The sequence below is a fragment of the Rhinolophus sinicus genome, chromosome 12 (genome assembly GCF_057876585.1).
Source record: "Rhinolophus sinicus isolate RSI-liver-muscle chromosome 12, RSI-T2T, whole genome shotgun sequence".
Classification (NCBI taxonomy): Eukaryota; Metazoa; Chordata; class Mammalia; order Chiroptera; family Rhinolophidae; genus Rhinolophus; species Rhinolophus sinicus.
In genome coordinates, this window is record NC_142512.1 from 39,447,564 (window position 1) to 39,471,243 (window position 23,680).

At 38.1% G+C, this 23,680-nt stretch overlaps 1 protein-coding gene across 3 annotated transcripts; it reads right to left on the minus strand.

The window, feature by feature from the left end:
* Nucleotides 1-279: 279 nt before the first annotated feature.
* SMARCE1 (SWI/SNF related BAF chromatin remodeling complex subunit E1) lies at nt 280-21,192 on the minus strand. 3 transcript variants are annotated; one of them, XM_019747726.3, is made up of 11 exons: nt 20,733-21,192; nt 18,702-18,753; nt 18,483-18,526; nt 15,350-15,454; nt 10,341-10,421; nt 9,283-9,414; nt 8,844-9,015; nt 5,933-6,105; nt 5,300-5,401; nt 4,650-4,860; nt 280-556 (listed from the first exon to the last, which is right to left on the minus strand). In XM_019747726.3, the coding sequence occupies exons 2-11, from the start codon at nt 18,706-18,708 to the stop codon at nt 348-350; spliced, it is 1,236 nt and encodes a 411-aa protein (XP_019603285.1). In that variant the 5' UTR covers nt 18,709-18,753; nt 20,733-21,192; the 3' UTR covers nt 280-347. The 3 variants fall into 3 exon arrangements, with proteins under 3 accessions (XP_019603285.1, XP_019603287.1, XP_019603288.1); XM_019747728.3 differs by lacking the exon at nt 15,350-15,454 and having other exon boundaries at nt 20,733-21,178; XM_019747729.3 differs by lacking the exons at nt 15,350-15,454; nt 18,483-18,526 and having other exon boundaries at nt 20,733-21,178.
* Between the last annotated feature and the right edge of the window lie 2,488 nt (nt 21,193-23,680).

Sequence of the window (23,680 nt, forward strand, 5' to 3'; positions counted from 1 at the left end):
TGGCTTTGGTAAGCACCCCAGTGAGCTGTAGGAAGGCATTTGTAAGAGTGTATTTTGCAGCATCGAAGGATAATTCTCTACAAGAGGTGGGCATTTTCTCAATTTAAATTCTGAGGCTTTCAACAGTTGAAGACTAGAAACAAGATCTAAAGAAAAGAGCCATCTTCACAACCACGTAAGGTGACTATGCCATTCAGCTCATGATGCTAAATGGTCCAAAAGCCTTTGGTGGTGTGATATGGACAAGAAAAATATTCATACACAAACCACATAACACCATTAAAACTCAAAAAAAATTTTTTTTTTCATTTAAAAAAGTATTTAGAACACATAAAACAAGGCAACATTTATTCTTTTTTCTCGTCTTCTGGTATGGGATCTGTCGGTGGCTCCTCCACCGTTGCACTGTTGCTCTCAGAGCCAGTGTTGCTGTCACTGGTCCCTTCCTCTGCCATACTGTCCACCCCTTCCTGCCCGCTCTCCTTGTCCTCAGGAGTCGATGTGCCTTCTTCCCCATTCTGCTGGCTTTCTGTCGTTTCTTCCAGGTGTGTCTCCTCTGTAATCACACATTTGTCACTGTTAGTTCCCAGACAAAAACATACTCTTCTAATTATGCTGACAATCTAGAGCTGCACTGCAGCCACTCACCACATGTGGCTATTAAACACCTAAAGTGAGCTAGTGTGACTGAGAAACTTTTAGTATGTTTGAGACAACTGGGGGTTTAAAAATCTAATTTTTAACTGTAAACTTATGAAATCTAAATACAGATCGAGTATTCATGATGAAAATTTGGTTTCCAAATTTAGATGTGCTGTAGGTATGATACACATCGGATTTTGAAGACTTAGTATGAAAAAAGAATGTAAAGAATTAATACTTTACAAAATGTTGATTACATGTTGATTTTTTAGGATATACTGGGTTAATTAAATATATTAAAATTAATTTCTTTTTTGCTTTATTTTAAAATCAATGTCTTAGTAGAAAATTTGTTAATTACACTGGTTTACATTTATTTCTATCGGACAATGATGTTGTGGAGAGCTTTGGATTTAATCAGTGAGAAAGCAGGTGTGGAAATGATATAAACTCGATATATTAAGTGCATTGTTAAAAGTCATGCTCGGTTGTTTCCTGTAAGAAATCAAGAGCATGAGGTTTTTGCGCTAATAGTTTCAAAAAATTTTCTTCAGTTGTTTTTTTCTTGAGCTAGAAGGTTAGACTGAGTAAAGACCTATAGCTGTGCTCTATTCATAGATGACAAAACAGAGGCAAAGGAGGACAGTGTTCCGTTTAGTTGCAAAATGAGCAAAGAACCTTGATTTAATCACAAAATGTGCTCATGCTTCAAATTTTGGTAAGATAAAAAACATGTTCACACCAAACAGAAAAAGGCTCAGATAATGAAACTTAGAATTTGACTATCTGAAATGTTAATCTGAATTAAATTTTGTAGAAATGTTTGGTAACGGTATCTATATTCCATGAGATGTTTTCCAGCTGTCAATTCAGAAGTTGTCAGCTGAACACTAAGCATGACCAGTAGTGTTCCTTCCACTTCTTGCAATGATGGTCCAGGAAGCCTTTGGCTGTTCCCCATAATACTTTAGCTTAGTCCTGTTTACATAGTACATCGGGCAGAGACGAAATTGTGCCAGCAGGTTGATTTAATCAGTACTTTATGTAAGTTTTCATGTTATTATTTTTTGCTTTGAGGAATGCTTTTAATCAGGAAGATGAGTATACCTGGAAATAAGAATTTTTCTAGGATGGGGTCAACAAACTTTTCTGTAAAGGCTACTTGTACTGTATTTCCCCCAAAATAAGACCGGGTCTTATATTAATTTTTGCTCCAAAAGAGCAAAAATTAGGGCTTATTTTCAGGGGATGTCTTATTTTTTTCCATGTACAACAATCTACATTTATTCATGTACAAAAACTACATGTATTCAAATACAGTCATGTCATTTTCTTCTGGAACATTGTCATAACTCTGCAAACCCCGAATTCTGGCTTGAATTTCTTGCAACTCCATTTCCTGTAGAATCATCGGCCCCAATCTCTCATATTCAGCAACAGAGCTCTCCTTAAATGAGCGCTTCTTGTCCATGTAGCCTGCTCGTAGTGCATTGGCAACACAGCTGTCAGTGACTTCATCCCATGAATTCTTCACCCAAGTCACGACATCTTGCAGGCTAGGCTTCAAAGAGTTTCCACGCTGATTTCCCTCCATTCTATTTTCAATGTAGTCATTGATTTCCATGCACAAATGGTCCTTGAATGGCTTGTTTATTGCAATATCAAGACTGTGGAGATAGTTAGTCATTCCTGCGGGAATCATTATTTGATCTATTCTTCTCTCTGCAAGGAAGTTCTTCATGTCTTTAGTGTGGTGAGTGCTGGCTGAATCCCAGACTAGCAGACCTCTTTGGCCACCTTGCAAAACAAGTGGCAGCATTAAATTGACCCACTTCCTTATAACTGCGTTTGCACCACGCTTTTTTGGTTTCAAGAACATAAATGCCCGAAACACATTCAACCTTATCTTTCTTGCCATTAGTGATGATTAGAGGTGCTTTCTTTCCATCCAGACGAATTGCCAAAATACAGGTAACACGTGCACTTTTGTAACCAGTGGAGGGAATGTAGACTGACGAGACACCCCTCTGATCAATTGTCGTTTGAGATCCTTGGCCCATAAACATTGCAGTTTCATCCATAGCAATCATGTTGGAGAGTTGGTATTTAGAAAAGTCAATGCCATCAACAAGACTTGAATGCAAGTGCACGTTTAATAACTTCAGTATCTTCCAGCTTGAACAGTGTTGTTGATCTTAGAGACAGTTCATATTGCTGAAGGAAGCCATCCAGCCAGTGTTGTGATGCTTTGAATTCTTCTGGGGATATTTCTAACTGTGGTGCCATTGCAAGGGCAAATGCTTGAGTATCAGCCCTGCGCACAACCAAAGCCTTTGCTCTCCTGTCAGCAATCCATTCACAGATGATGTCTTTTAGCTCAGGAAATAATGGTTGTCAACCTGATCCACACTTGTGCTTCTTAGAATTTCCCTCATCCACCTGTTGACTGAAGTTATTGTACTCTGCTCGCCATTTTTGGACCATTCGGAGATCCAACTTCTTCTCTTTGCAGAAAGCCGTAATATTCTTGCCCCGGGAGTCCTCCACAATTCCTTTCTTGCACTCGACAGAATAGCTCTTTCTTTTTGCACTCATCTTGTCTGGGGGTCAAAATATTATTCCCTTTAAATATACCATTAAATCAAGTGTTAACTGAAGACTTACGAGACAGGAGTGGCAACAAAAATGATGACAGTTAAGAATGATGGTCCACACAAAAGCGACGAAAAATTGCAGGCACCAAAATTCAAAAAACATTTATTTCACATTAAGTGCATTAAGTACGTCCATTACAACACATGATGTACTGAATTATGAAGATTAATTAGACACAACCACGTTCATTCATTATCAAGTGCGCACGTTATTCATGCGTTGTGCCTGTACTAAGATTGGTCATTCGGCAGTAAGTCTGCAGTTAATCTGTTTACATAGGAGTTTACATCTCGTCGAAAGGCACCCGCTTGGGTATTTACAAATACTTAATTTATATTATCACTTAAGTATTAATGTCAATATTATTTTATATTTAATTATATATGAATATTATTATTTTATAATTCAATATGTCCGTCATGTGTTGCAATGGATGTACTAAATGCGTCCGTCTGGCTGACGATCTTAATGGGCTTATTTTTGGGGTAGGGCTTATATTATGAGCATCCTAAAAAATCATGCTAGGGCTTATTTTTCGGTTAGGTCTTATTTTCGGGGAAATACGGCAGATAGGAAATATGTCAGGTTTTGTGGTCCAGGCAGTCTCTGTTGCAACCACTCAACTATACTGTTGTGGCCACAAAGCAGCCACAGAGAGTATGTAAACAAATGGGTGTGACTGTGTTCCAATAAAACTTTATTTACAAAAGAAGGTGGCAGGTAGGATTTGGCTGGTGGATTTCACAGGGCCAACCCTGTCCTAGGATACTAAAGATAATTGATCTTAAAAGTAATGTCCACATCTTATTTAAACAACTTTTAGCAACAAAGGTTAAAACACTGAATGCCAATGCCATGTGAAATCCAAAACTGAATGATTATATGTACATTTTCTTATTTATCCTTTGAAACTCACTCTCAGAGGCAGGTACTAGAATACTTACAAGCGAGGGACTGAGCTTAAGTAACGTCTCCAAAGTCACAGTGCCAGCAAGTGGTGAAGCAGTGTTAGATCCAGATCTGACTTCAGGTCCAGTATCCTCACCCATTATGCCATTGAGCTTTATATTCCCAAGCCAGAAAATGACACGACTCAATTTGGGCAAATAACCAAGACCTCGAATAGCAAGACTAAAGATAACACACCACTGCTGTTTTGTACTGATACCAACATTTGAAGTGATTCTACTATAAGAGATTAAGATTTGGAAAGAAATGGGTAGGTCACATAGAGAATAACTCAACAGGCAAGATTAATGGAGTGACTTCTGTAAAGTATTGAGAAAGAAATCAAAATTAAAGACAGCTGTAAAAACCCGTGACATTTATTTTGGTGTCAATGGAGAGGTTACCTGTCTCCACTGGAATGTTCTCATCTTCTTTCTTTTCTTCGGTCTTATTAGCGGCTTGCTCTTCCTCAGGAACAATACTGCTCTGACTGCGTTCAGCTTGTTCTGCTGCCTCTTTTTCCCTTTCCTCCTGCCTTTTGCGAGCCTGTTCCTCTGCCTGTGCAATTTCAGCTGCAATTTTTTCCATATCCACTTCTACTTTCAAACCGCACAACTAATGGTCAGAAGAAAAAAAACCTCTTAGTACCGTGTTTCCCCCAAAATAAGACCTAGCCAGATAATCAGCTCTAATGTGTCTTTTGGAGCAAAAGATTAATATAAGACCCGGTCTTATATTATATTATATATTATATTAGACTGGGTCTTATATTCAAATAAGATCGGATCTTGTATTAATTTTTGCTCCAAAAGACGCATTAATGCTGATGGTCCGGCTAGGTCTTATTTTTGGGAAACACGGTACTATATATTTCAAACCTGTTACAATTTTGCCAGAAAATGGGAATGACTTTAAAAATATCTACCAGTTATAGCAAAGTTACCTCTGTTTCAAAGTGCACAACATTCAACGAAAGCTTATTTTGGAAAAAAGAATGAGGAAAAAAAGTAACAGACACAGTGATAAAAGTATAGTTAACACATTAAATTGATACCCTTTTAAGTTCATTGTTAAATGAATCTGTGCTTTCCAGGAATTTCCTCTTCTTTTCCTGGTGTCGCTCCTCTATTTGAAGCAGTTCAGCTTCTAATTTTCGCTGTAAGACATATGATCAGCCTTTATAATTACTGAATTGTTTTCTCTAAAGCAAGTGTCAAACACAGAAAACATGTCTCATTTTTTAATAGTTCACATTTCCTTATACTGTAACAAATGTTTTGAATTTTTAATTTAAATCATTTATTACATAATGTGTCTAGCTAAGATTTTAGAAAAGTAAAATTTAGCATAGAGGAATCACTGTGATTAATAAGTATATGATATTAAAGAATAGTGTTTCAGGCCTGAGCAATTTCTTTGGAATTAAATATTGAGTAAAGCAGTAAAGGTTGATAGGATGTCTCAAAATTCTAACGGATGTACTTTCCATTACAAGGCTCTATGTTACAGTTTTAATGACAAACTTATTAAATCTCTAGGAAAGGTCAAGCCTCTTCCCTGAATCAGGAACAGGTTAGAATGAATACAAAAATATTTAACAGGCACACAGACGCATTATATAGAGTCAGGTCACCTGGCATCTCTGGCATAAGCCCATTTAATTTTAACAAATGTTTTGTCACTTTACCTGATGAACCATTAAGGACTGGACCTGTCGTTTGAGGACCTGCATTCTAGCTGTTGTGACAACGGAGCGAACGTCTGGCACCACACTCTCACTAAGGATTTCACTGATGAGGCGGTGGTTTCTCTGGAAACGGGCGGTGGCTGTATGCTTCATTGAAAAGCCATCATCATAATCTGGAATTAACAAGATGTTCTGGAAGTTAGGTCACCAATAACCATAAATAGGAGAGTGTAACAAGGGTAATACTTAATCACCAAGGAGCCATGGCTCTCACTGGTCTATACGTAGGTCTAAAGGGCATCATGGGAACACTGGGGCAGTCACTGGATAAAAACCACACAGGACATACTGTCTTCATTGGCCAAAGTATTGGTTTTTCTCACAAAATCTTTAAGAGATAACGTGTTTGAGAAGGATTTGGCTGAAACACAAATGAGATATAACCACGTGTTTTTTGGCCTGGAAATCAATGTGAAGGCTGCATATGATACCAAAACTGAAATTCTGCCAAATGTTTCCCTCTCTTGGTAGTAATTTAAGGCATTTATAACTGATGATAACATATGAATTGGGTGGTGTCTTTGTCACCACAGCACTATAATATTCAAGTAGTGAAAATACCCACTGCAGAAAAACATTCTCTAGCAATATTCAGTTTCCCAGACCATCATATAAATTTTATTAGATTATAAGACTACTAAAACCCTAAAGTAATTTTACAAGAGAAAAACAAATTTTACTTTTAATTTGTAGCAATTTATACACGTATATAGTTGTCAGAGTGTAAAGGCATTACATTGTTTGCATCCACTCGAATTCATATACATAGGGTATAAACCTGGTTTATATGCATACCATGTTTCCCCAAAAATAAGACCTAGCCAGATAGTAAGCTGTGTCTTTTGGAACAAAAATTAATATAAGACCCGGTATTATATTAATATTATATTAAACCCGGTCTTATATTATAGTCAAGTAAGACCAGGTCTTATATTTTTTGCTCCAAAAGACACATTAGAGCTGATTGTCCGGCTAGGTCTTATTTTCGGGGAAACACAGTACCATTTAAAAAAATTCTGAACTTTTTAAAGAGGTTTTCATAGTCACACTTGATTATATATGGTACATTTGTGGTACTTCCATCTAAGTTTTTTTTTGGTTTTTTTTTTTGCTTTCTTTCATTTATATGGTCCCAATGTTGACCAACAGTAGGGAAAATAGTCTTAGCAATTTGTGCTTGTCTTTCTTTACACTTCAGTTATCTGATTTTTTGGGGGGGCTGGGGGGTTTCTATTTCTAGTTATTTTCTAATTCACCAGTTATTTACTTTATCTCATGAATATTCTAAAATGTCATTTTAAAAAGCTTTCCCTGTCTTGTGTGGATAATTGCGTATGTCTTGTAGGTGATTTAATAGTCTTTGTTAAGGAAGTTAGCAGCTGTCATACTCATGGACATGCTGCCTCTCTTGGTTTATATACATTTCCACCTCCCAAGTCTGGTTTCTACTCAGTTCTGAGGGATAAAATCCCAGGTCTGAAGTCACTCTTATCCTAGCATCTTAATTATTACCTGTCCCTCTTACTAGCAGCTTTAAGATCCGATCTTAAACTTCAAAAAAGTAATGGGCAGAAGTTTGAAAAATAGAGAAAAGGAACATTTTTTGAAGGTTGTTCCTGAGTGCATCTCTTCAGTGTTTCTCAATGTTCATGCTCTTATCTTTCATCTAATGAAAACTATTTTCTACTTATGGCTTCTATGTTGCTAGCCTTTGTTTCCTTATACTGAGCCCCATCGTTCCAATTATCTGTAGACTGGATCTTTTTCTCATCTTTAGTTCTGTATGTTTTTCTTGCATTAATCATCCAATCTGAGCAATTAAGGTCTGACTATGCTAGTGTGTCTTTAGGACGGTTGATTCTGCTTAACAATGTTGTTTCTATTCTGTAGCTAGTCACTATACTTATTATTATATTCTGGTCTGCATTTCTGAGAATTATTGATCAGTATCCCAGTCCATCCTTTTAAAATATCATTTTTGTTTTTCTCTCCTTTTAAGTATTACCAGTTTATTCATGCCTTTAGGTAGTATTATTGTTTCCTCTCTCAATGGTATCAAGTTCTTACAAGCTTCCTCTTTGTTACCGCTACTTTAAAATGGGATCTTAAATTATTTTGATTTTTTTTTTTTTTTTGCTTGTAGCTACAGCTTCCAACCTTTTCCATATCATAGTGGCACACACAGAAAATATTTGTACAGCATGCTTGATATGTGGATGAGTATGTTCACCGCTGGAGGTGGCTAGTTCTGGGGCTCCTTGCAGCTTCAGATCCTGCCTGGCTGCACGGGACCAGGGGGACAATCTGCACATCTGCAAACTATTTATGAAGTGCCAATGAGGAAGCTCTGCTGTGTGCGTATATAAAATTTGTGTGTGCGTACCCGCACGAGCGTTATCATGAGCTACATTTATAAATTCTAGTTGGATTTCTCAATTAACTGGAAAAGAAATTTCATAATGCTTCCTCCCACTCATCAACTTTCTCTCTTAAGAGCCTTTAATTCAGAATTTAGGGAACCAATAACAGGATGTAACTAGAAAGCATTTAGCTTTTAAAAAGCAGCAGAGGCAAAATTCTGATTATGACTCAAAAACCATTCATGCTTTTCAAGTACAGAGATTTTGATAAACAATAAAGAGTTTTTGCTCATTTCTGCACTAAAAAGGATATTTCTTTTTCTTGTGGGAAATTCACATATAAATCTTACTAATAATAACCAAAATATTGAAATGTCACTAAAATTATGTTGTGTTTTGTATTTAGGATAGGAAGTAAAAAATTAAAGAGATTTCTCATATTTTAATTCTCACAGGAAGCATAAACCAAACCCCACTTTTTTTTTTTTTACCATCTGGATCTTCAGCAGGCTGAATGCTCATGTAAGGTTCCCCTTTCTCCATGCGAGACTGTCTCTGTCGACTTTCTTCCTCTAAAGCGGCTTCTGCACGACTTTTTGCATTTATGTAAGCAAGGTATGCGGGGGAATTATGGTAGGCCTTCATAGATTCATTGTACTCTATCTGAAATTCAAATGTTTTTCAGTTTTATAATTAACATTTTGCAGATTATAATGAATACCTATGTCATCTCATTTGAATATCAAAAGATTATTAGCTACTTTTCACAGGGGAGGAATCTGAAGCCTAGAGAAAATTAAGTGACTTGCTCCATGCAAAGCCTCAGTGCAGCCTCAGCTGTTGGATTAGATCTTACGCTCCTTTTATAAGTAACAAGCAGATCTTTATGTCTTTTACACTGGATCCATCCCACCGCAGTCCCCATTCTACCTTTTCTGCTTCGTATTCGTTTAAATATTCTTGTTTTTCTTCATCGGTGAGATCTCGCCACATGCCACCAATAATCTTGCCAATCTCCCACAACTTTAGGTCAGGGTTGGAAGCCTTTACTTGGTCCCAGACCTTAAAAAGGAAACAGTTAAAATTTTAGTATTGATGCCTAAAAAATACAGACCTTTAAAAATACTTTTTAATATGGAAATTTTAAAACATAAACAGGAGCAGAGGGAGTAGTATCAAATCTCTACGCTGTCATTAGCCTGCTGCAGATAACAGTCAGCCAACTGCACTTCATCTAGTCTGCTGAATGATTGTAAGGCAGATCTCAGACAGACATCGCCAATCACTGTAGACACTTAGGATGAAATAACTCAGTAACAGTCTTGTGTCTCTCTAAAAGTTTACAAAAATTTAGAAGGAAAGTGGTTAATCTGCACAATATAACGTATCATCAGATATACATATAGTAATTATGACCAAAAATTAAAAAATTTCTAAATAGTGGTGAAAATAGCTAAATGCTCTTGTCTTTAATAAAGATATTGGCTGTATTTATTTTAAGAGTTATGTAGTTTCATCACCAAAAAAAAAAAAAAAAAAAAAAAAGGAAAAATTCAAAGGAGTATAAAGAGAACAAAAATTACCATAAGCTTACTATTTAGAGATAACCATTGTCTTCTAGGCTTTTTTCCCCTTCAAACTAACACGTAGTTGCTATTATTTTTATAAAAATTAGACACTAATACATATAATCTTATATTCCTTTTTTCACTTAGCAGTCTTCACACGTCATTAAATATTCTCCAAAGACTACATAACATTGGCTATATAACATCCTCTTAAGGGTTTTAACAGTTTGTTTAATCATGTTCTTGTTGGCTTTTAGTCCTGGAATTTTAGAATGAGAACTAATGTCATTAAAAACTGCAGTTCTTTATCCTTTTCTCGGACTATGCACAGAAAAGCTGGCTAAGCCAATCTGAAAACTGACAGAAAGCAAAGCAGCAAAGGCAGCAGTCCTTACTCCTTTCCGGCTGCTGGGCACCTACCTTTCTGCTGTACCTCATGTAGGGCATCAGCGGCTTATCTGGTGGCTTTGGGGGTTTTGGAATCGTAATACCAGAGGAGGCCTACAAAAGAGTTAAATACATTCATTACTCAATGGCAAGAAGTTCACGAGCAAGGGTGAAAAGAGAGTGCCTTAAAAAATTCTAATGCGCCTTTCTTCTACTCGTCCATGGATACAAGATTCTTACATTTTCTCCACTGAAAATAGCTATCACTGCAAATTCAGAAATGTTCACATCAAAAGAAAATAAAGAAAATGACTTTAAGCACATAATTTTTAAATATTTTACTTAGCAGTTTATAGCTATTGCTTTGACAAGCTGGCTGTAAGAACAAATAAATTATTACATAATAATCCATACATCGAAAGTATACGGTTATATTATCACATGTCCCACATTTAGGACATTACCTGGCACCTTTTATTTTGCCGAATTTGTCCTAACGCATACAGTCAACACTTGATTATCTGCCCCAGAATCTAAACTCCTTTATCACTTACCACACACTGTGTACAGGGGTCTTTGTATCCCTTTGTACTATTTAGGAATACACCCCCCCACGCAAACAACATCACCACCACAAAAACTACTTCCTAGGTTCAAAAACAGGTAACAAAAACCCTTTGCTCCTTTATCATGACAAGAGCTTTTATTTTTCTTAAGGTTCTATGTCCGTATCTAGTGGTTTTCTATAAAGGGGATCAAGAAGTGTGAACAGAAGTCATGCCTTTTCTGGTCCTTAGTCCTAATAATAGCGTAGGACTGAACAAGTTCACCAGGAAAAGAGAAGTGGCAGACATGAGGCCTGGTTAAGTTATTTTTGAGACCTTATGGTACTCCACTCAATTATAAATATTTGGGGAATACATACAAAGGAAAAGGAAAACAGAGAAGAGGAGGAGGGGAGACTGAAAACTATTTTTTATAAAGGCAAAGAAAAAAGTGGGTTAGAGCAGAAAAACAAAAAAGGAACAGAAAGATAAGAGATCATTTCTTTCTAAGGGCTAATACTCAGGCAGGAGATACCAGATAGCTTCTAGTGGGCACCCCACATAACTCCTATCCAAGAATGCCTGTTTCTGAACTTAGCCTATTTCTGACTGTATCTTAACATAAATGATTACATTCGCAGAATAAAATGGCTGAATTACTTTCATTTTCCTCCAATTTCTGGGAGACCCCTGTATTGATTCTCCTTGCCAGGCAGGGGGGAAGACATGCAAAGCCTTAGAAGAAAACTTGAGTGACGTCTTGTTCCCTTGCTCTTCTGTAGCTGCTGTGATAAAACCCCAGGGAAACTCCTCCATTCTGGACAGGGACCCCAGAGTCATAACCTTAGTTTTCATCCAAGGGCTCAGAAATTTAGCATGCTTGCACTCCATTCCATTGCTAAACAATGCTTCCTCTTCCTGTGACGAGGGTCTCCCTCCATCCCTATATACTTGTCAATAACTGTGCTTCTTCACACACACAATTATTAGAAAGTATTTTACCCCTGAAACAGTGTTTCCTCGATTCCCACTCCTCCCATACATTCTGATCACACTTCATGCTGGTGCCCATACAGACAGACCCCATTTTCAGCCAGCAGTGGGCAATGGAGGGAGGTGAGTAATGGGGCATGGAAACTGTCAACAGTGGTGGTGTGAATAGTAAGAGAATATCTATCTCAGGGTCTGCAGGCGTTCCTTCAGGAGGTGAGGGTCGGAGATTCCTACGAGGCTAACCTTATGTCATGGATTCGGAGCAAGACACATACAAGTCTGATTCTTCATACGTGAAGTTATTAGAAAGCATTTCCAATTCATATCTAACACAAACCTTCAGAATATCATGAAGTGAGTTACAAATAAAGTGGGAATTGTGCCAATTATTGAAGTTGGTAGACCACTGTTAACAAAGAATTCTAAAATGTCTAGGCTTGAATATGTTGAATTTAAATACTTAAAAGACAAATTATAGTAATATGTGCTCTTTGATATTTTTCAAAGAACTGCATTTTATAACATTAATAGATTTGCTTATTTCTCTTCCTTTCTCCCAAAGAAAGGAACCCATGTCACCTACATATTTGGCTCATATTTTCATTACATTTGACCAATTTACAAATACAAAGAAAACAAAACCCAAACAATAACAACAAAGTTAAATTCTACCTTATTTTCAGGATACTAAAGATTTGTATCATTAAACACCCCTAATTATTTACCATCTCAGACAGACATCTCTCTATAATGTCTTAAATTAAACATTTCTCTACTTTTTTTTTTTAAAGCAGTTTGCACTCAACACACAACCACTGCTTTGCTGTAATCTTTAGTTTGAAGTATGAAAAACTATTGGCCCCTTTATAAAATGGCCCAGTGGTTATGCTTCTGGAGGGCACATTCCCTTTTTAAGCTATTTCTTTCCTTGTGGTTATCAGGAAATCTACCTCTGGCAAAAAATTGTCCCTCTTTCCAATTTTCTGCTTCTAACTGGCAATAAGTTGGGGGTAAATAAGTAATTATGCTTGTTAAACTGTGCTTGCATAAGGTCCTAGGACTCTCCCAAGGAATACGTTCATGATTTTGTGAAATTTATTTTGGCTACTTAAGAGTTTTTTGTTGTTGTTTCTTCCCTAATTCTCAGCTGTTTCTCTGGTAGAATCTCATTTAAGGGTTTTCTTCTGGGATGGAATGTCTACTAAAGTATAGAAATAAGCTTTTTTTAGTATTTTGTCTCAATCTGTTTTCACACTTATACTGAAGAGAATGTTAATCATCATAGAAATGAAGAATGGACTAGGAATGATTTTTATCTCATAGCTATCAGAAGCACTCCAAAAGGTTTCAACATGCGATATAAAGTTATTGTTTGGAAACTACAGGAAAACCAGATGTTCTGTGGAGCCTACAGGAAGCTACTTCAAAGGGCTTCACAGAATCATTCCTTTAAATCACCCACTTAAGGCAATTTGCAGACAATAATACCAAATAGGAGTGCCACCCATTCCCCTAAAGTAACACATAATTGGGGTCATCTTAAAATAAAACACTTTCATAATGGTGAAAATCAGTTCCACTGAGTCCTAACGTGGCTTAAATTAGATATATAAAAAAGGTAGTGTAAAACTTTACAGAATGATTCAATGACCTAAGACAGAGGTCACAAAAAGTTGAAGGGGCTGGGATTAGCATGGGCGAAGTTTCCATAGTTTCTAGGCCTTTCAGGTTATTACATGTAAACAGCAGTTTGATTATACTTCAATCTGGTATTGAGAGGACAATAACACAAAGAAAAGAACCACAAAGAACAAAACAATATTTTCCATGCCCAACCACACTTTTATCCTAATCTACGCTGAAGCTAGTGCCCATTCCAACTGTTGGGTTCCAACATCTCCACGAAGAGGGAGAAACAGATAATTGACCCAGGCTCCAAGACAGAGTGCACTTTGCACTTCCCTTTTCCTAGTAAGTCTCCATTGAATGATCTCACTTTAACAGAATTCCCACAGATACATCCAAGTTAAGAATGAAATGTTTACACAAACCAAAATACAAATGATTCTAATATTACCACCATTTATTTCTATTCCATTAACATAGATAATCAAGAGCTGACTGTATAGAGCTATTAAAATGTAATAATTCTCATTTACTGCTCATGAGTGATTTTCTGCATTAACATGAATGATGCAGAACTGATTCTGCTCCTTGTTTAAATTAAAATGTTCTTTATCATTTGATAACCTTGCCACCCATTACACTTGTGCAACAACACACGCCAGGGAAAAACACGTACCGATGCACATAAAAATTGTATGCATTGTGAAATGCATACACACACACACTGTCAGAATTCTTTTCAGATACCATGAAATATGCATGGCACATAAAATTTGATATGCTTATGAAGTACAAATTATGCAGAAACAATGAAAAATTTAGACAAACAAAACCTATCAAGTTAAGCAATATGCTTACCAAGATAGACATACAGTTTGATAGTTCCAAGCTTTCTGCTCTAGCTTGACTACAGGGTGAGAGGGCTTTCTTGAAATCACATTAATTGAATTATTTGTGAATACAGCAGACAAAAACCAGGTATTGAAAAGTTATAGCCATTCTTGCATAAATTCTCACCAATACCACATTCCAATGTATGCTGGTATTTGGCTTTTGGATTTATTTATTTTTAATAAATCATTTTTACAGTTATTTGTTTCTTTGGTACCTAAACTTCCTTGAATGAAGTTTAAGATGATTTTAAAATAAGAAGTCCAAAGTATATCACCCAATTTTGATTATCTTAGGTTGATCACTTATTTATTTTTCTTAGGTTGATCAGTTAAATAAAACAGCTTCCGTTTCAGAAATCATATCCCTTATCCTAAGAATTATAAATGCACTTCTAGTTGTAGATATCTATCTAATCTGGTACTTCAAATTTCATTCTGTAATTCTTTGAAGTGACACAAAATTCTTTTTCTCTTTTTAACTGGAGAGAAATGAATCTCAGTTGGAAGGGCAACTATTAAATCCAAAAGACAAATAATTTTGTGTAGCAGTTCAAATTGGTATGCCAGCCAAAAAAAAGCCAGCTCTGTAAGCCCAGCCTTTACTAAGAAAATGAGTTCTTGAGCCTAATGCTAAGCCAATTACGGTACCTTAAATGAAAGATAACTCTTCTTCTCAAAAAGCGTTATTTTAACCATAAGAAATTCTAGGTTTGTCTACACATAGTATACACATTAAGTGCCCAAGGTTTTATCTCTACCAACCACCAAACAGAATGAATTATTTTCTTCTATATACATATCCAGATCTCACTATTTTTTTTTTTTCAGTGTAAGATCGTACAATGAACATTTAAACTAGTCAAAAAGCCAGGTTAAAAAAATTTTTTTTAATGGCTGTGCTGGTGATTCAAAAGGACCTAACTCTGAAGGCATTTCTGGTCAATTCCAGTTGTTTGCCGGATGCTGTAATAGTTGATTCTCCTACCGTGACCCGGCTGTTGGTGCCCGGGTTCCCTCCCAGCCTGTAGTTGTTGTAGGCGAGATGACTGTATGGATTGTATCCCACAAACCCTGGTGTGCTGGGCATTTGCTGATGGAAACAAATGAGACAAAAACACGAATGAGAAATGAGCTCAAACGAGGAAAACACAGAAATGAAAAATGATCTGCATATGGCATGCAAAAGCAACCTGAATTTAAACAAGCAATGATGTGTTGTAGTTGTTCGTTTTATTTCATTGAGAAACCAGTCTACAAGTGTTTTTTTGTTTTCTCTTTGTAGGGGCCAGTGGTGTTTGTGTGAGTGTGAATGTGTGTGCTTGTTTTTTGGCATAAGCAATACAGTGAAGTGTCTCAAACATTCAGGATTACTTTATGGTCAACAGTATGATATAACAACTTATCAATAAATGTCTGCGATAGGAAAGCTTGAAATGTGATAAACTAGAACTCTGAAAACACTTTACATGCAAAACAAAACATGATTTGTTTGACAGTTATATGGATGCCGCCAATGTATTTATCTACCAAAAACAAAAAGAAACGAATTGCTTTCAAAGACAGTTTTACATAATTTTATATAATGTGAGAAATGAGAAGAGACTCAAATCAGGAAACCAGAAGTTGTCGATAGAAAAGAACATATGTGGAATTCAATGGATGTCACATACATGATTTCAAAACAAAGACTTGTAAGAAATGCATGGATTTCATTCTGGGATATTGTCTGATCTTTTTAACCCAGTCATTCTTTTATAGGCTTTCTCTTCCATCTCTTCTTTGGTCCATCTTCCATAGGTCAATCATGAACAATTTCTGCATTTAGTGTTAATGTGAATTGCTTTTCTAGTTGACCAACTCGAACTCTCATCTAACTTCCTGATCGCTCTAAACCCTTTCAAAACACAAGTACTCATTGTAGCAACAGAATTGCTGGCTTTTGTGAATTATGTGTTGATGTGATCACAAATGGACTCTTATATAGCAGTGCCCTTGTGGTTAATATTAGGTTGGTGCAAAAGTAATTACGGTATAAAAGGTTAAAAATAATTGCCAAAACCCCAATTACTTTTGCACCAACTTAATACTATGACATCCAATGTTTATGAGAATAAAGGCCTAATGCTTAAAAAGAATGTAGCAAAGAGAGACCAAAAGTAGGGTATTTCACCTAATGAAATTCAATCAAAACAAGTGACAGTAATTTCATTTTAACATGCAATTAACAATATCAGTCCTGAATTGTATAATGTAAAATACACTTAACACATCCCAGACAAGCTGTAGCTGTTATAAAATAAACATATTTTCTATAACATTCGGCTGCACATATCCTTAGTGTCTGAAAAAAAGATATTCAAGTAGATATTACATGTGATACTCTTTAAAAGAGAACTGATCAATTTCTAGTCTATATTGTTATAGAAGACGCAAATTAAGCTTATGTAAGTAGGCAAAACACAGATGAAGTATTAAAGGCACAAAAGAAGTGTATGTTACTTGGAGTGGTACATTTGAGTGGCAGAGGTGGTGGTGATGGTGGTTGTGATGGTGGTGGTGGTGGAAGAATGGAAAAGAAAAAGTAAGGAGGATAACACATTTAATATCCTCTCTGCTGGATGTTCTAATCCCTAGTCTTCTGTAATTTATGTGTCAGTGTGAAATTATAATGGTACAGAGATATGACTAAAGGCAAAAAGAAAAAAAATACCTTTCTACATTTGAGAAGTCGTAAGGGGACACTTGGTTTTTGAGCTATTTTTATTACCTCAAAGAACCAAGTGTGTCTTCAAGATACTATACATTGTCTGAGGCAGTATTTACGGCAAAATGACACCTTCAAAGGTTGCATAAACTGAGAATCACTGTTCAACATTATAAGGAGAATAATGTAAGAAAATTAAGAAGGGGAGCTAAAAAAAAAAATTGAAACTAAAACATTACAAGTATACCATTTCCAAAAATGAAGTACATGGTTAGCTCTCTGAGGTCAGGAATCTCAATTGTTCAACTCCACCTGTACAGCCACTAGCAGAGTGCCAAGGAGATGTTCATAAGAAATGTTCTTTGATTTAAGAAAACAAAGCAAACACAGGACTTTTAAGATCTACTGGAAGTAACCTTAATGACTGTACATTATATAAACTGAACTGAGAACATGTGATACAGTATCTCTTTGTAAAAGCATCTTACTAAAGAAAAACAACTTGTTGATAAACATAACTAAAACATTTATCTTAGGGTTAGTAATTAAGACTAGTTATCTAGTGGAGAAAACAAAATTACACAAGGACCTAATTAGTAAACTAGCTTGAAATTCAGGGGATGGGGGTATGGAAGGAGGGTTAACAGGTGTTAAAAGAACTGCTTTTGTAGGATATGATCCATGTTAAGTGTTTTTTTTTTTTGTTTTTTTTTAAATAATAAACAAGGAATCCATTTCAGCAAGGTGTAAAGAGTTACTGTTAAGTTTGTTTTGCAGTTTGGACAATTATTTGACATGCTGACCAAGCTGGGTCAGAGCTTGCTGGGTGAAAACTAGTTCACAACTATTATTTAGACACTTTGAAACATCAATTCCCAAACCAATAAAATATTATTTATGGAGTGGAATAAAATTCAATAGCAGGATCTGACCCACAGATAAAATTCTTACTTGAACAGCCTGAAAATCAAGATTTACAGTGAGTGTTATTATAGAACTGGAAGCTTTACTGTTTAATACGAAAATTATATGTAAACAAGGAGAGAAAAATGTAACCAGTTGAAGGTTAGGTTTGAAAATAATAAATGCCAGAATGATCATTCATTCGGTGTCAACTTTAAAGACTTTTAATAGAGATCAACAAGAAAGAAGTGTTAAACTTGTTACTTATTTCCTATTAAAAAAAAGAACTGAGCATAGGAGGTTGGCATTTCAGTAGTATGTTTCTTTAAATGTTGGGGTTGGTTCAAGGTAAGATGCAAAGAGTTATTTTATTTAGTAGGAAGTGCTGTTATTTAGCTGAATTTTTCAACCTGTTGCTGTGATGATTGAGTGACTTGTTCCTGGAAGACATTTGGGTTTTTGTATCAAGGCCAGACTTGGCTATTACATTAACAAGAAAATTAAAACTTACTGTTGCAGGAGCTGGGGTGGGAGGTGGGGCATAAGATGGTCTTTCTGTTTGAAAGAAAATAAATAACTTCTTGTAAACAACTGAGATATAATACTATGCAACAAAACTACCAATGGTCCTGTTTTGAAGAAAAAAAATGAGAGTATTTTGGAATTCCCATTTGCTAGGGCATTAGTCTCTTATTAATATAGATTGATAAATATAAAAAATGAAACTTACTTGACATTTTGGAAGATTAAGTTCTCAGTTCCTTAAGAATGAATCTGAGACACTAAAATAAAAAAAAAGGAAAAAAAAGAAAAAAAAAGAGAATCAAAACTCAGCAAGCATAAGAGAATGTTTTCCTAAAGAATAGGGTAATTTAATTGGTATTTCTTAGTAAAATTACATTATCTTCTAGTAACCAAGCCTTTTGCATATTTTACTAGTTCTTTAGTTCATTTGCATGATCAGAATTAAACTACTAAAACAAATTACGATAGGGATATTAAAAGTAGTATTAGACATGTACGTTCAAGATTTTTCTTATGCTACTGAGCCACCTCTTGTATGGGAAAACATTTTGTGGATGCCATGTACACATTAATCAGACTGATAAAAATATAATGATAGTAGAATGTGATGTATCATCAGGGCCCACCCCAACAAGGCCTATCAGATACTGACAGCTCCCTGATCAGTAGCTGCTCTCCCCTCCTTTAAGGATAACAACTATTAAAATGGCACAGTGTTTTATTCCTGCAGGCAGTGCAAAAGGTAATGTAATGGTATGCTAATGGACTTTACATTTTCTTATAGTGGTAAACAGCTTTATAATTGCTGGGAATAAATTCTGAGAATCTACTTGACAAACTCTTATTAACCCTTCACATCCCATTTCAAAACATATCTCCTCGGTGGAGCTTTCTTGATTAATTACCTGGGCAGAACTGTGTCCTAATCCGTACTCCTGCTCAATTTATATACATCTATGATATTATTATATCACATAATACCTGTTAATATGGCTAGATTGTGTGCTGCCAGGATTAGGGACCATCTAATTGATTATTATAGTCCCAGTACCTAGCTCAATTCTTAATAAATTTTGTCCTAGTATTACCATACACATGTGAGCTTGTTCCTGCTGTCAATATACATCACACACAGTGCGAACAGGCACACACATTCATTTTTAGAAAAAAGGCAAATAACTTCCATGACTACCAGAGTACTTTCATCCAACATTATGTGAACCAAACACGATTTTGCTTCTATTTTGCATTTTAAGGGAATTCCCTGGAGCATAAGGAATAAAAGAGGCCTGGGGTGGAAAGAAACACTGTAGTTTATTTTCTCAATAGCCTAACCTGGGTCTCTCCCTCTTTCCTTAAGGAACAGGGAGAAACAGAAACCATTGACTCTGGTGCAGATTTCCTTCCTGCTCACATTCAGGGAGCTGTCAATATCCAGCAGGCCTTGCCCTGACAGTAACCTCCACAAGCTCCCTGGTACATCACTCATTGTTAATTCTTTAAAATTATTATTCTCCTTTGCTATATCATAAATTCTAAGAGCAGGCTTGTCTACCACTGGATTCGTCCCCAGTGCCTGGCATAAAATACACGAGATAAGTAGTTGTTGAATACTTTATACGGGACAGGCTAATTACTTACACTATCTCGTTTAATAAGTACAACTACCAACAAGATATGCACTGTTATTCCCATTTTACAGATGGGAAGAGGGAGTCTCCGCGAATTTAAGTGACTTCTCAAAAAACACAGCCAGGAAGAGACAGGGTTGGGTTTCAAACCGAGGCCAAACCGTTCCAGAGCTTTCGCTCTTCACTCTACGCCACTCTAGGACCGTGAGTCCTCAGGTCGCTGCCTGAACCAAAGGGAAACCACGTTCTGGGGGTGAGGACCACGGGCTTGGCTCGTCCCAAGGGCTTCCTGAGGATCTTTGGATTTGTTGTGGAGGATGCACGTTACTAGCAATTCCATTAAAGCGGGGTATACATAGCTGCTTTGACCAATTTCGCGGGGTTAGTAGAAGGGGCAAATCTTGCCGCGGAGGAGGGAACCCAGATGGGGCTCCCTCCCAACCCTCGCTCCGCTAGGCCTCAGGGAGGCCGCAACCGGCCCCCAGCTCTGGCCCAGCGGCCAAGCCTGAGCCCCAGCAACCCCCGGGGACTCGGAGTCCAGCCAAGCCCGGACACCACGACTTGCCACCCTCCAGATCCACTTGAGCCCAGTCGGAAACACTCACCCGCGGGCAGAAAAAGCGCCGGCAGCTCCGGCCTCGCTTCCCTTTGTCCCGCGCACGCCCCGCCCCTCGCGTCCCGAGCTTCCGCACTCGCACTTTCAACACTCTCCGTAATGTCTGTTCAGGCCCCACGCGACTCTCTTTACAAAAATAACCCTTCTACTGAGGACGTGGTGATGCTTCGTACAGTCAAAGATTTTTTTGAGGCTTTCCTTAAAACCCCGAATTTGGGTATTTTTCCCAGCTGGACGCCGATTCGTCACGGCGGAGAGGGCGGAGGGGGCCCGACGGCCGGAGAGGCCTGGCTTCCGCGGCCGCGAGGAGCTGCAGCGACGGCGGCAGCGGGCGACGCGGTGGGAGGTGCGGGGCTGCGCCGGGTTGGTGGGAGCCACGGCCTGGGCTCCGCGCGCGCGGGGCCGGAAGACCGCGGGAGTCGCCCGGGAGCGAGGCCCCGGAACCACTGTGTCCGCGCTGGCCGCGCCCGCCTCCACGCGTTTTGTTTTCCGGTCTTTTTCTTGCCTCTGTGTCTATGAGCGAGAGTGTATACCTAAGCGAGCCGAGGATGGAGGCGCGGGGCCCTCGGTTCGCGGAATTTCCGTCCCCACGGGCTTCTCGTAGGGCGTCCTACTTGAACGGCCGGGCATTAGCTTCGGCGAAAAGCAACACGGGCTTTTCAGTTTTTCCAAATGCGAGTCTGGCTGGTGCAATTGCCTCGGGTTTCTGAGCCAAAGCCCAGAGATGCTGATCCACTCTTGCTCCAGGTTGGGTGCCCTCGGAGCGCCCTCGGTGCCACTAGTCTGTGTCCATCGCTGTCTTGGCTCATTCCGTTCCCTCCGCCAGGAAAGACTGTCCCCCACTTTCAGCTTAAACTCATCTGTCTTTCTGAATCCAGTTCATATGCCTCGTTGTGATGCCCCCCTGCCCCACCCCCCGGGCCCCCCATAATCCTTTCTCTCCACCACCATGATTCTTCTACAATTTATTGTAGTCTGTGCCTGATCCGCTGTAGCGGAGTGTGTTTGTCATCTCCAGTGCATTCTGAGTGTCTTGAAAGCAAAGGTACAGCCATCTGCATCGGTCATCTTGCTATTACCAGTGCTTACTAAGGGCTTGACCCATTATTAGATGCTCAATAAAAGTGTATTGAGGCAGCCTTCTGGTGTAGTCCAGGGCTCTTTTCCACTAAATCATGAGTACGTTGGTTTGCCAATTAGCCCCTTCCTTGGATGTATATACACCTGGCCACTGTGGGCCACTGTGGAGGAAGAAGGAACAGATGGGCTCCCTGACCTGCAATTATTTGAAAACAGTGTTGACATTTTGAGTGACTTAGTGAATTCTTGGGCTGCCCTTTGCCACCATCTGGGGTGTGCCAGCAATGACCAGGGCATGTCTAGGAGTTTGTAAGGCCTGGGACAAGTGAAACCCTGTCTGAGTCTTCCACGTCCAATACTTTTATATGCATACACAGAAATTAGTGAAATTAAAGAGCGTATGGAAGGGAAAGACTGCAAGAGATCATCAAAGGATAACAGGCAGTCTGGTGCTTGAGATTACATGAAGTTGCTTTTTTAATATAAAAGCATCAGAGACATGTAAAAGATTAATATAAGATACAGGAAGGCCTCAGCAGGGACCCCAGTACTTTCTTTCTCTGGCCTCATCCAGCAACTCCAGCTGGTTTCTTCCTGCCTTTGGGGTTATGGCAGAAGGATTGGGTAAGGGCCCTGCTAGGCCTGGTGCTATGTTGTGTTATCTCTAGGCATCCTCTGAAGAAGAGCTGCAGGTATTGGATGTTGGGAACAAAGCACAGTGCAGTGGGAAAGGGGTGGCACAAAAATGGTGGAAAAGGAAAGCAGGAGATCTGAGTGGAGCAGTGATGTTGATACACTTTCTCACCTCCTGGCCTTTACTCATATATCACCTCCTCAGTAGGTCTTTCCTGATCTATTTAAAATTGTAGTTCATTCCCTCAACCTCCACTGTGTTCATGGTCTGTGCTTTGTTTTTTGTATAGCACAAACATACTATATTCGTTATGCATTTATTTTGTTGTCTTTTTCCCCCCCATCAAAATGAAAGCTTGAGGGTGGGGACTTTCGACATCTAGAACAGTGCATGGCACATTTCAGTGCTCAGTATTTGTGGAATAAATAAATGATCATCTCATTTTCTCCGTTTGATCCTTTCTCCACTCCTGAAGATGGGCAAAATTTAGAAAGGAAGAATATAGGCAAAATACAATAGAAAAAAGAAATCTCTTCCCTAGTCCTGAAGAAATTAAGACTGAAGAGTGAAATAATCCAAGGTAGACTCTACTTACACTGAGTTTCTCCCCCCCCCAAAGCAAACACAGGACATACGATATTGCATGTACAAGAATATTTATGGGGACCACAAGACAGACTTGGAATCATGATTAATCCTGGAAAATGTGGGATGCATCATTAATATGACTTTAAACTATTGTAACTACAAAGGTTGTTAGGAGCCCTCACAGGGGCCTAGTGGTAAACCCCATAGATAGTCTTAGGCCCAAGTAGTTTAGTTTTGTTTCTGGCAACAAGACCCAGGAACTCGGCCTCCTTTCCTTTCTGACACTACTCATACTTTCTTGAGGTTCTTCCCCCAAAACAGGGAAGCCAAAACTAGTAAGTGATTAGCTGGGATTCAGGCCCAGGTCTTCAATTTCTTTCCATAGGACTGGGAATAAGCTGGGGAGGGGGACAGACTTGGAGCTCGGTAGAGAACCATGACTGGGAAGGAAGAAAGAAAAAGGAAAAAATGGGAGAGAACAAGGAAAAACCTGCAGTCCATGAAGAGGCTTTATGAAATCTATGAACTTTTAAAATGAAGCACATTTTTTATATGCTTTTTTCCCCCAGATAGTTAGTAATTGAACAGATTCTCAAAGAGGTCTGTGAGTTGAGAAAGATTTTGAACCAACCACT